We start from the raw sequence: 13,989 nt of genomic DNA, 5'->3' as shown, positions 1-13,989 counted from the left end.
GCAGTGTGATTTCAGCTTTGATGCACATGCACTGTTATCAGTAGAGTCATGTAGATCCACAGCCATTTCTGTGGCAAGCCTCAATTACACCCCTTAATGTCTCAAGGGTAAGGGATAATCTCGTTGAACATTATGCGAGCATGTCGTCAGTTTCAGTTTCCTATTCAGTACTAAATTCTCACTTGATATTTGCAGTCGAACTAAGTTAAAAAAAAGAGATGTCTTTTCTGAGATAACTACAGCAAGAAGTTATCAAACTTTAAGAGTCTCCTCTGTTTTTGGCAACTACTCAACTTATTTCCACATGTTCTACAAACGAGCATCTGAACTCTATCAAACACGGCAAACTGTGACAAATGTAGTCCAAATGGAATTGTTCAAACAAAGTTGAATTGTACTGTGAAAAACATCTGGAAATGTCAAAAGATAGCAGCGGGTCAACAGCCTCATCATACGTTTTCTATTAGGTTACTGATCACAAGCTCTGTAGTGGACAAATTGACCCATGTTATAGCAGCAACTGTTTCAGGTAACTACATATTAATCACTAATTATATAGAATCTCACATATAAATGCAGCAAAACTGACTGATTGCATACAATCATATTTTCTTCCTTAGCGTCGACTAGATAGATTTTGGCAGTGGGATGAGAGGTGATGTTCGGTTAATTTGAGGAAATGAATGCTGTATGAACGGCTTGTACTGATGAGGGTTTGGGGGTCAGCGACGGGCACATGAGGGACCATGCCAACATCATGATGTGGACCTTCATCAATCAACTCAACTCAGGAGGGATGGCTTCCTGTACACTCGGTGGGGATAACAAGCAGCCCATTGTGCGCGTCTGAGTGCGTGATTGTGTGTCTTTGTGATGGTGGTAGTGGAGGGTCGAGGACAACCCTGATGAGGAGACTGTGACCAGGTGTCATGTGATGGGTGGAAGCGAACACAATGGCCACTTGAAGGAGAAAGTAAACAACTTTAAGCCCTGTTGGTATCTTCTGCTGACCCCTCACCCACCAACGGTCATACATGCTCCCAGGAGCCTTTTTTACAGCCTTACGGTGACCCACTGCTCCAGGCCTGCAGCGTTTACGTTTCCTTTAAATCCTACTGAGCTTGTTGGACTACGCCCTGTCCTTCCAAACACATATAGGTCATTCCTATCAATTAAATCTTTTAAAAGGTTATTTACTGATCCCAGGAATGATAGGCGTATATATGTCCTTACTGTGTTTGTTAAATTCAAGCAACTCAATAAGAAGTGATTTTGTATGAAAAAAAGTGTTGTCCCATAGGAATTCTTCTTTTGACCAAAAAACAATAGTTTTGTCACTTTTTTAAATTAAGTCCCTGGATTGATTGTTTCAGTATGACTTCTGGTCTCCTATATTTTTACTGCTTCTTTGTCACTTAACTGTAGAATAACACGCCTGATGATTCTGTTTTTAATGTTATTTTGGTTCACCACATTGTTGTGTCTCTTTTTGCTGTTATGCGTTCAGTGAAAGAGCTTTAGAAGCCCCACATGTAAAAATGCCCAAACAACAACAAGATTTTTGATTCAGACGCCATTAATCCTGTCAACAGTAAACTCAGCAGGAACGGATATTTTACTCATATAGTCTTTAGTGCTGGCATTAGTGTCTGTGAGTAATATAATTAATGTTGTATTATGGATGTTTTGTTTTGACCTCACCATCTTAAATGTTCTGTTTTTTTCACTTGAAGTTACTTTCCTTGAGCTGTTCAATAATGAATAAATGAATTCAATTGAATTTAGGGAAACATTAGTGTAGTAAGCAGCATGCTTACAATGATAATCATCTTCAGTTTACAGCATCATACTGTAGTTAACCCCCCACTGACATCAATGCAAAGCATTGTGTGCTTATTAAACACTATCAGACTTTTTCCCCCAAAAAACTTTAAGCAATCCCCAAATGAGACATTTATACATATGTTATTTTAAAGGGGCTGTACTAACTATTTAAGCAGCAAACAAATATTTTGTATTTAAGCCTGTGAATGTTCTCATTTGTCCAGGTCATCGTTATCCGCAAAGCAATTTCAGTCAAAAACAACTGGACTGGTTGTTTGTCTAGGAAGACGTTTCACCTCTCATCCAAGAGGCTTCATCAGTTCATGTACGCATCTGACCAGGCTGGGACTGGTCCGGTATTTTGTATTTTTGTATTTTGTATTTAAAGAATTAATGTAATGGACTAATGGTGTCCTGAGCAGAGAATGAAGTCACCCTCCTACTGTGTGTTGTAAACTGAATTTCTCTGTTTGTTTGTTTGTTTGTTGTGGTAGCACGTACATGTTTGTGCACGTGTGTGCCTTGTGTGTTGGTATCAGATGCAGAAGTAGGTAATCCAGATGCGAGCAGACAATATAACTTTACTTGTATTAAATACGTTTCTGGTAAATTCAGCAGTCACTGTTTGCACCTTTTGCCAATAAATTGAAAAATTCACACATGTGATGACAAAGTAGACTATGGACCTTTTTTTTTTTTAACTCAATAACTACAAAATGTAATTAAAATCAACCTATTCCTGTGGCTATACTTAAGACCTATTAAACTTTATAACAACAGCACACCAAGGCCGACTCCCCCTATTTCATTAAAATGACTTGTTGGTTTGGAATATCATCTAAATGAAGACAAATCGAGATTTCCAGTGTTTATGATTGTTTGTGCTGGGTTTGATTCCCATCATGTGGGGGGAGGTTTCATAGTCAAACCTCAGCTTTTCTCTCTCAGGAGCCAATTGTTTACAGTGGTTTATTCAGTCTCGATAAACTGTGACATCCTTCTCAGACAGACTGTGCGTATGTAGAGCTCCTAACCCATTCACCACGGGACAAACACAGCCTTCAAACAGTCTAACACATTTCCCTGCGGGCAGTGAAGAACGTGTAAGAGACAGAAACCCTGACTGGGAGTCTAACTGGGGTATTATCAGAATGACCCAGTTTCACCGCACGCCACTTGTTAGATTGCGTTAGTGAAGTCTGTATCACCACTTTCCCTCGCTTTAATTCCCGTGCTCACTGCTTCAGTAAACTTTTTTTCCACCTCATTGATTTACAAAGACATTTTCTGCCTCCGTTGTCAGAGAAAGACTCAAACTGAGAGCCGCAAAGTGATTGTTTCTTTTAACCCTGAACAAAGAGCGTTCTGTCTGAAGGATCATTCCCAAACTCCAGTTTTGGCCAAACATCTCTTTGCAGTTCTGGCGTTAATCCCTACTCCCGCTGTGTATCTAGTATCTGGAGAGATAAATACCACAGCTGTGGACTCCTTTTTTTGCTAACCTTAAATGATGACATTGGTTTGGATGGCTACATCACGAAGGAAATGAGTTAAATGTGGCGAAAGATGCTGAATTATTTCTTCATATTCACATCTGCATGTCAATGACTCTCTTGGTCCTTGAGAATCCTGATACGGATGTGTTCTAATTCACTGAACTATTTGGATCAGAGTGGCTACACACATGCTATAGAGCTCCAGCTTTTGATGCAAAATAGCATGGAGTTTATATTCAGCTCTACAGAGCAGTTTCTTTTATTTTGGTTAGAGAAGTAAAGCTTTTGTAAATAGTGCCTCTGGCAAGAGGGCTGAGAGGAGGAGTGACAACTGTGGCTGCTGTGATGAACAGCTGCAGTGTAACCGTAGGAGAAAGTGTATTGACTAATATACTTTAATTAATTGAATTAAATATTGCACTTAGTTATGAAGAATATATAGGAGATTACTATCAGGTGACACGATTACGCTGAAAAAGGAAGGTTAAATGTACCATACCATATTTCTAGGATTGAAAGTGCTTTTCTTTCTTTCAACGTCTTGTTGTTCCGTGCGTCTATAGTTTAAAACATCTGCTTTTGTCAAAAAAGTAAATGCTTTATGGGTACATGATTTATCATGACCTGACGCATGACTTAATGCATGAAAAAGTGTGAAGAATCCTAGTACTTCATGGACTATCTTGCCTGTCTCCAGCGTAGTTGAAACTTCTGCCTGATATCAAGTGACGGACTATTACGAATGTACAAGAATTATGTACAAGCAAATCTATCTCAATTATCAATTCTCAATTTTGCATTATTAATGATTATTAATGATCAACATGGGGTTGGTGTGTTTGGTGACACATGCTGTGACAGAGTAGGCAGTCTGAGAAGTGTTAGTGTTTCTTTTAATATGTAATGGACAGATGATGGACACATGTCTTAGTAACAGGCTGACATAGTTTGACTCCAGTGGCTTTTAAAGCTCCAGACTGTTATTAACCTGTCTCTGAGCTGTCTGTCTCACTTTCCTCCAACCTGAACTCAAGAGCATCCAGAACACATTGGCATTTCACCATGCAATCTGCATGTGGCCTTTGATGTCAGCTGAATGGTCTTTTTAAGTGCGTATGTTATGTAGATTTGTGGACACACACACACACACACACACACACACACACACACACACACACACACACACACACACACACACACACACACACACACACACACACACACACACCGCACGCACACACACACACACACACACACACACACACACACACACACACACACACACACACACACACACACACACACACACACACACACACACTCACTCACATCACAAATAACATCGTACACACCTGTCCGTTTTCAGAAAAAAAAATGTGTCTGGGACTGATTCCCTCTAACATTCATTGACAATATGGGGGCAGCCAGGCCGTGTGGCAAATCAACTCTGGTTGCCTCAAATATCAGGTTTGTAGTATAACTTGACAAGCATGAAGAAATGGAAAATGTTCAGCAATTTTCCACCTGTTTTACTTTTAGATAAATGTGTTTCTATCTGCGAGGTTCAACTGAAGTATATGAGATCATGATAATAAATGGAGACTTGAATGGTATTCATGGTTGAAGCTGCTCTAATCTTTAAACTAAACTTTTATAGGAGGATCAATGGATGACTGTGTAAAATGTTAATTGGGTCACTCATAGTGAAGAAACCAACAGATAATCATCACCTGACTCTGAACTTCCTCCCAGCCCTACGGACTCTTTGTTGTCTTTTTATGATCCGGAACTTTCATGGTGTTGTTAACTTTCATTAGTGTTGTTTTTAGCTGTAGCAAGCGGCTGTTCTCATTCAAAAAGCTCTAAAGATTTTACACTACCTGACTGACAACCAAACACAATGCAGACAGTTTGCCGCTAGCAAGGGAACATATAAGAACATTTCAGTCAGTGGATCACCAGCTTCCTGAAGGATAGGAGTCGACATGTGTGGCTGGGAGACATCACATCCGGTACAAGGTTAGTCAGCACTTGTGCACCACAGGGGTGTGTCCTTTCCCCTCCTCTCTTCTCTCTCTATACCAACGACTGCACCTCCGAGGACCCAGCTGTCAAACTCCTAAAGTTTGCAGATGACACCACTGCAAACTTACGGACGTGAAGTTGAGCAGCTGGCAATCTGGTGCAGCCACACTCTAAAGACTGTGGAGTATATCAAACAGCCTGGTGTCCAGAGTGGACTCATTCAGGTTTCTGGGAGTTATCATCTCTCAGGATTTGAAATGAGAGCCCAACACCAAAGCCATCCTCAAAAGGCCTAGCAGAGGTTGTACTTTTTATGGCAGCTGAGGAAACTTGGCCTGCCACAGGGGCTTATGTCCATCTTCTACACTGTGCTCCACTAACTGAGTCCAACCTCTGCACACGGTCTGGTTTGGTACGGCCACAAAAAAATAATTTCTTAGACTTCAGTGCACCATCAGGTCAGCTGAGAAATTGTTGTCCCCCTGCCCTTCCTCCAGGACTTGTATCTTGCAAGGAGCAAAAAGCGGGCTGGAATGACCAAAGACCCCACTCACCCTAGTCATGATCTCTTTGAACTCCTCCCCTCTGGCAGACACTACGGATCTCTGTATGCCAGCGAAGCCAGACACAAAAACGGCTTCTTTCCCTCTGCTAACACTCTACTCTACTACTCTATCCTGCATATATTATGTTCATTCTGTACATTTATTTTGTATATTGCATATAAGACCCTACTGCATATTACATATGTTGTGTATACAGGACCACAACTGCCTGTCTATTTTGGCCACCTTGATTGTTTATTGTACAGTATATTTGACCCAATTTATTTATGGTATGCAGCCTTATGTCTGTATTTATCTACTTATGCGTACTTAGTGTCTATACTGTATATGTCTACCTGTCTGAGGGAGTGAACACCGACTTAAGTCAAATTCCATGTATGTGTCATACTTGGCCATTAAAGCTGATTCGGATCTCGGTCAGGTGCTGATAGAGAAACCAAACAGAACTAAAAGGAGAGTTGGATTTACGTTCATTGGAATAAATGCTACGATGTTCTGTATTTGGGGGCAGCAGTTTGCTAACACGTTAGCTGTATCAACATATGAGGTGATAATTTACTTTTTTTTTTAACAAAATCACTTTAGAAAGAATAAAATCCCAAATCCTTTTGGAAAGAATAAACCGCAAAGAGGATAAAAACGATAAAACAATATCAAAGATATCATGCAGTGCAGTTGGGTGCACTACCATAACCTCTTTAGGATCAAATGTGTAGGAATTAAGCTGGGACTTTCCTTACTTCCTGAATGCTGAGTATTTCCACCGTGAGGTACACAAACACTGCAACTACAGAGTCCCATCTCTAACATAGCCCTCCCTGAAATGAACTGAAACAAACATCTTTTTGTGCAAATGGAGGACGGAGCAGATCATGTGCTTTATATTATCTGTTTATGAAGTGGTAATACAGTGCCCTTCTATGTTCTAATCAGCAGGGTCGGCCTCAGCAGTCTGGTCTCTCAGTGTTGTTTTCTATCTCTAATTAACCAGGAAGCTAAATTTATGTCTGAACTTTGTAGCTTTATAGAAGGATGAGCATGCACTCTTAGCCTTTTCTATAAATGTAGAAGGATTCAGTTTATGGTTAAATAGATTTAGGATAACCATACATACATACATACATACATACATACATATATCATACAGACAGTTTTGAGATTTACACTAGCCACAGTGCAACACAACTCCTAATGTACAGCTGCTGCTCACTTTTTCTCACCATGGAGAAACAGAGATAAATAATAGAAAAACAATAGAGCAAAAAATGATGATTTTTGAATCATTTAGAGAAAGGTGACACTAATGTGTGTGCTGGTATGACATCCAGTGGACAGAGTTGGTAACTCTTCATGCAGTCAGTGTACTTTCTTTCAGGGATGATTCAATTAACCCGACTCATCAGATGGTCTGTTACACCGGGCCATCTGGGAAGCCCTCATTGGAAAGTGACTGGGAAATGAACCATCTGTTTATCAAACTCTCGCAGAAGTCAATCAGAAGAAGAGAGAAAACATTTTATCCATTGAAAAAAGCATTCAGTGCCGTTCCCTTCTCTCAATGAAAAAAAAACAGTTCTGATAAAACTGATACTATTGCAGCATCTTAACTAAAATCTTTTGGTGCCACCATAGTTGTTTTGAACAAGCGGTTGCCTTTGGTGTCGTCGCCACACCCCGCTCCCCCCTCAACTGCCAGTAGCTCCCCATAGGACGCTGACTGGCCGGATGACTTTTAGCCGAAACACAACCACATTACTTAGAGCCTGACAAGAGGTATTTTCATGTGACATGAAAATGCGATACTTCCAAAATTAAAGGTAAAGATTAAATGTGATAATATTGATCTGACACATGTTGGATTATACGTACACTATATTTCATGTTATGTATGATAACTGCATCAGTACAGTAGCATTTTCGGATGTTTCAAGGAATAGTTTGATGAATGAGAAATTGATACCACTCTCACGACGTACAGAATTTAACATGAAACTACATCCAGCAGCTGATTAGCATAATTTAGCATAAAGACAAAAACAAACAATACATTTTACTGATTATTATTTATTTACCTTTGGACAGGGCCATGCAAGCTTTTCCCCCTTATTTACAGTCTTTCTGCTAAGCCAGGCAAAATGTCAGCCGACTGTAGTAAGCGTAATTTGCAAAATGTCAAACTATCCCTTTAAAGGTACACAGTACAGAGAAGCATTATTCATTATCATCATTATTTACAAAGTAAAAGGACAGAAATACAACAAACAAGTAGCACAAAAACAACGTAAGCAGAAGTGAGTAACGTTATAGGAATTCAGGTCAAGTTTATGGACATTACAATATTAATATTGCCAAAAAATTGCTGCTAAAAAGTGAAAACACTGATATGAATAAGGACAGGAAAAATACTTGAAAAAAAAGTACGGGTCTGGAATAGGTCAGCCGAGTTTAGCCCTTCTTGATTAACATTCGAGACAAAAACATATCACTACAATACATTCATGCATTCATTTACTGCCTATTTATATTTGTAGTTCCACAGTTTGAGTTTCTTTTTAGGCAACTGAGTAATAATAATGCGCAACAACATCACTGCATCATGCATTCTTATCTCTCGCTCTAATAAATATCAGTTTTAATAGAACATCTTCCTGAGACGTGCAACTTAAATATTTAAACATCCTCTTCTGCCCTCATTAGTGACAACTTTTTCTTTTTCATCTTATTATATTTCTCTCATCTCCGACCCTGCTTGTTAATGGGAGCCCACACACCACCCTGAGCTCTTTAAACACATCCTAAGATGCTTGTTTGATGAATTAACTGGCCTTCAACTGGTGGTTTTCCCCAGACTCTGGGCCTGTGACTGGCTTCGTCCTGGATATAAGGTGTATGTTGTGGCCCTTCACTGACTGTCGCATCGAGGACAAGCGACTGCGGAAACCCTCTCCAGAGAATAAATACAGCAGTGGGTCAAAGCACGAATTTGCAGCAGCCAGGGACAGTGTCACCACAACAGACTTCTGCATGGCGATCTTCTCTGAGCAGATGGTGTCATTTCGGGACAGGAAGTTCAGGTGGACTGTGCGTTGCACGTGGTATGGCGTGAAGCAGATTAGGAAGGTCAACAGGACGACGGCGATCATTCGGATGGCTCTGGTGCCTGTGCTCCGCTGGCGACGTGCAGCAGTGGTGCGGGACAGCAGGGTGCGGATTATGGCAGCGTAGCAGAGCAATATGACCAGAAAGGGCAGGGCAAAGCCCACCACCAGAGACAAATAGTTCAGCATTACTAGTTTCTGCACAGACTCGAATTTTGGGGGCTCAAAGCACTTGGTTTTATTTGTAATGGGGTCAGTTTGCTGACCAGACATCAGGAAGGGTGAAGATGAAAGACAGATAAACACCCAGATACCCACACACACCAGGCGAGCACGGGTCTCTGTCACCAGCCGCATGTTCTGCACAGGGAAGACGATGGCCAAGAAACGCGTGACGGACATGGCAGCCATGAAGTAGATACTGCAGTAGAGGTTTACATAGAGGGAGTAAGAGCTGAAACGACAGAGGAAATCTCCAAGATTCCACTGGCCCTTGTTGACATAATAAATAACTCGCAGTGGCAGCGTCATGACACACAACAGGTCAGAAACAGCCAGGTTCAGCATGTAGACCTGAAAGGGTGAGCTCTGGCGATACGTTTTGATCAGCACCACAAGGGCAAAGCCATTCCCAACCAAGCCGAACACAATGATGAGGGAGTAGGACGTGGAGTAAACCTGGTCACGGAAGTCATCGATGGGCGGACAGTCAGTAGAGTTGCTCTCAACAACTCTGTCTGTCAGATTTGACTCCATCTATGACTCACCTGCAGCTGCAGAGACCGAGACATGAGATGATGATGAGTGTTAGAGAGAGCATGTGAACAAAAGAAAACTAAAAAACATTAAGGGAACATAAACCTGCATGCATTGTAAGTGCAGAGTGTAATGACTGTGATGTGGTCGATTGTCTGAGATAGTCTGTATTTTTTGCTGCCGTGCAGATTGAGGAGACTAAGAAAGTAGATAAGCAAGATCTAAGAACCTTTATCCTGTTACATAACAAAGGTTCTGCTCAGGGTAAAACAAGGTAAAGGAATGCTCTGAGACATTTTTTAGAAATGCAGAGATGCAACCGATCTCCCTAGAAATCCCCTAATCCCCTTGGTGAGTTACATTGTGATCAGTAATTCTACTTTACTGAAGCAGACCGGAGAATACTCACTCACTCATTACTCAATTGTTTATTTTACCATCTAAATATCAGATGAAGAATGATTAAGAAACCAACATTAGTTTTACATTAACTGGCAGCTTTAATTCAAAATACAAAGGCAATTTATAGAAACATTTTTCTCACTGCCATTAATAATTTAAAATGCATCCAGTGAATTAAAACGTCATGCATTTGTGACTATCTGCATTGTCACTCTTCTTCATTTAGAGATATATATGAAGCATGCGCCATAAAAGATCTCTATTATACAATTTGGTAAAAAAATAATAAAATAAGTGCTGGTTATAACATGTTACATTATCCCTGTATGCAGTAACTGTAATTATCTGACAGTTCCTTCCAATCCATAAAGGTAAAAACATTGATGATTTCACACATAAAACATTTGGAGCGATCCAATCTTGTTCCAGCAAGTTTTCTTTCCTTACCCCTGAATTCCTTACTGGTGTTAGTGCGATGCAGCTCGTCTGCTGATCTTCTCTCACAACAGCAGTGCTGCCCCAGTGTGTCTCCTCCGCCTCGTCTGCCAGATGTCGTAACAGCAACCAGAGGACGTTGCATCAGGTGGCTGCTTCCTCACAGTGTGAGTTGTTGTGAAGCTTTCCAAAGTACGACTGGTCCGTCTCCTCTACTGTGCCGCACAACAGCATCCAGCCCAGTGACATCATCAAACATGTAGCCACACATACTGCATGGGTTAATGAGAAGGATCTGGGGATAAAAGAAAATAGAGAAGTGCATTAACACTGAAAGTTGTGCTCTTGCTTGGTTGCTTCTATGACTTTGAAAAATGTGTCTTTGTTCTGCACGTGCTTAATCTACCAACAGTCCTTACAGGAAGTGAGTTGAGAGACAAACTCCTTACTCTTTATCTGGATGCTGTTTGTGTCATCTCCCATTTCTGTCTTATTTGCTTGTATCAGCTTGTCTGACCTGTTTTTACGTTAACTGCATATTGGACTGAGTTTACTTTACTCATGTTGTGTCAGTTAGGCGTTCTGTAGAAACAAGTTAAGAACCAGCTCTGTAACCTGCAGGTGTGAGGACGTAAAGCAAAGGAAATATGAAGATGCACGGGCCCAACTAAAACAATCCCTGTTCACTAATGATGGAAGAGTTTTCTTTATTCCACAGCATTTCCTCTGTATTTAGCTAATGAGTTTACAGTTGGTAAATGGACGGCGGATACTGCAGTGGAAATGGGCAAACTCATTTTGGCAGTTGAAAGGCCTTTGCGGTGGAAGGGCAGGATAATTCATCTGTAACTCATTTAGTGGTTAGGCACCAGCGAAGACAAACATTCAACTCCACTTGCACTCATGAGTTATCTGTGTCAACACCACTGGCTGTACATGATCAGAGAAGTATTACTCTATTAGCTCGATAGTGCATTAAGTGCACTGAGGTGAATAATGGCGGTGGCAGAACGCTACATTAAGTGTCTTGACCCCTCTGAGGGATGCTAAAAGTGCATCTGTAGTTTCTGAGTAATGCCATATTAAGTTCTCTGAAATTACCAGCTACCACCCGGAGCCACAATGCTTTCATTTCTCAACGCACAAAGTACATTTTCAGCATATAACTTTACACTGTGTGACTTAAGGGGTTCATATGAAGCTCATTTTCAGTTTCATACATGTATTTTGCAACCTGGAGAAGCCATCATTGGAATCACCTGGGTAGTAATTGGATGAACCATCTGTCTATCCCACAGGCTGCCAAAGTTTGTTGAGACAAGAGATAACACATCTTCTCCATGGAGAAAAGCCTTCCGAACACAGTTCTGATATAGCTGATGCTATTAGAGCATCTAAGCTAACCTCCCAGCCACCATTTTTAAAAACAGCAGTATTAAACCGTTTTTTTAAACAGTTGCTGTTGTCACACACCTAAAGCTACCAATAGCTCCTCACATACGTTAATTGGTCTGAGCCACAAACTCATTACTTGAAGCCTGACAAGATTACTTTGTGATATGTAATTCTGTGATTCTCGTGTATTATCATGAGAATCCAGCTGCTGTTTGCATGCGTTATGTTTAAATATACACTTGTTACGCCCAAAGTCAACTGCTGCGTGAGCTTGCCGACGTTGCGTGGCACAAGCCATAATTGAATTCTGAGCGCATCGGTGCCTTTGGTGTTGGAAAGGTTCATCAGTCTGAAATGCTTTGTTTTAGCGACTGTCTCTTCAAGCTTCCTGCCCCAAAAAGCCCAGTCTGCTCTGATTGGTCAGCCTTTACTGGTCTTCCACATCTGCGCTCTCTTTAGGGAATGACTGTAACGTCACTGTAGTGTATCTGTCTGCCTAAAGTATAGTTGCGACATCACAACTGTAAAGAAATCCTGACCGCTCGTTTAAAGAGTTTCTAAATACAAGCTGTGTGTATTTTTCTCTGTATTGAGCACCTCCACCTGATTTATAACAACAAAAAAGACACGGAAATCTTACTTTTTACAATATGGAACATCTTATATTACAATATTCCATATTGGAAATGAGACCAATATGGTAACTGTTTATCGTTTGAACAGTGATTAAGGTCGAAGTGCCTAAAACTGCAGTGCTTAAAACACACCTCGCATAAGCAGCAAATTCAAATATGGGTGCACAGATTGCAGCTAAGAATACTTCCGGTCTGCATCCACAGGTGGTGGTGTAGTTTCATGGGCTGTTGTGGTGGGTTTTTGGATCATAATGGCACTGATCGGCAAAATCTAATCATGTGGGTGGGAAGTCAAAATGCTTAATAGACTAAGTGCATCATCCCAGGCATCATCCAGTTTTTATTTGTTAATGGATTTTTGGACGGATATTTTACAGAAAGATTTTACTGTTACTCACTAAATGATTCTTGTAGTCAATATGTAGGAAAAACCCATCTGCCACATCTGGCTCTGTTCCATTTAGGTGTGCCAGGAGAGCATGGAATGATGCCATTATTGATTTTATTATTGATACGTGTCAAGTCAAATATTATACATAGAAATAACTCTGGCAGTGTGTTTGGGTGGGAAGCTAGTGAGGGTCCATGCCCTTGTTGTTGAATTGCGTTTTGGAAAAAACTGACTAACTGCCTATGTTATCATTTAGGAATGAGCACTTGTTTACTGAATACAGATACCCATATTTGACCTGGAACCAGCAGCTCCTCTGCCTTTGCTGTAGCACCACTCCTTTCATGGAAGTGAGAGCAGCTGTTTCCTTTGAACAAACACACATCAATTTTGACCATGTGATTAATTTCATATTTTTTTTACTCTGCTGGGAAATTTATAAGCTCCACTGTTTGCCTCAACTACTTGTGAAGATTAGTTTAGTTAATTCATCGCAATTTTACTGTAATATTGATGGTGTTGAGACAAAATATGCAGGCTTATTTAAGTCAAAGACGATTAATGCCAGGCTGGTTTGCTGACACTGAAATCTTTAGTAAGTCAAATGGCCCTTTTTGTTGCTCTGAAAATCCTGCAGGATGTTTATGTAGGTCACTTTATCTTTTTTTTTTTTTTTATCTCAGCAGTTTGATGGAGTGTTTCACAAAAGTAGTTTTCAGAGAAAGGTTCATGCACAGCTTTTGTGGTTTCCTATTTGCTGACATTGTGCACAGAGTGGTCCCGCTGATGTACAGATTTTGTTTTATACATCCTGGATGCTTCGGGTCAGTGGAAACAGCTCTACATGTTAATGTTCAGCACTAGCACATATAATATAATAACACTCTAAGGGTTGATTTACAAAAATATTATAAAGAATTAAAGCCAATTTAGTTGTTATTAAAAAAAACAACAATATTATTAGTA

At 40.5% G+C, this 13,989-nt stretch overlaps 1 protein-coding gene across 1 annotated transcript; it reads right to left on the bottom strand.

The window, feature by feature from the left end:
* Positions 1-8,162: 8,162 nt before the first annotated feature.
* cysltr1 (cysteinyl leukotriene receptor 1) lies at positions 8,163-10,779 on the bottom strand. The gene is made up of 2 exons (XM_083915531.1): positions 10,615-10,779; positions 8,163-9,782 (listed from the first exon to the last, which is right to left on the bottom strand). Exon 2 carries the CDS (start codon positions 9,763-9,765, stop codon positions 8,728-8,730), a length of 1,038 nt encoding a protein of 345 aa, XP_083771657.1. The 5' UTR covers positions 9,766-9,782; positions 10,615-10,779; the 3' UTR covers positions 8,163-8,727.
* Positions 10,780-13,989: the final 3,210 nt, after the last annotated feature.

The sequence above is a fragment of the Echiichthys vipera genome (genome assembly GCF_963691815.1).
Source record: "Echiichthys vipera genome assembly, chromosome: 6".
Taxonomy (NCBI): Eukaryota; Metazoa; Chordata; class Actinopteri; order Perciformes; family Trachinidae; genus Echiichthys; species Echiichthys vipera.
This window is presented reverse-complemented; position numbering and strand designations above follow the sequence as displayed.

Excerpts from the sequence above, each read along its gene's own strand:
- cysltr1 (XM_083915531.1), bottom strand. The coding sequence starts at position 9,765 with ATGGAGTCAAATCTGACAGACAGAGTTGTTGAGAGCAACTCTACTGAC.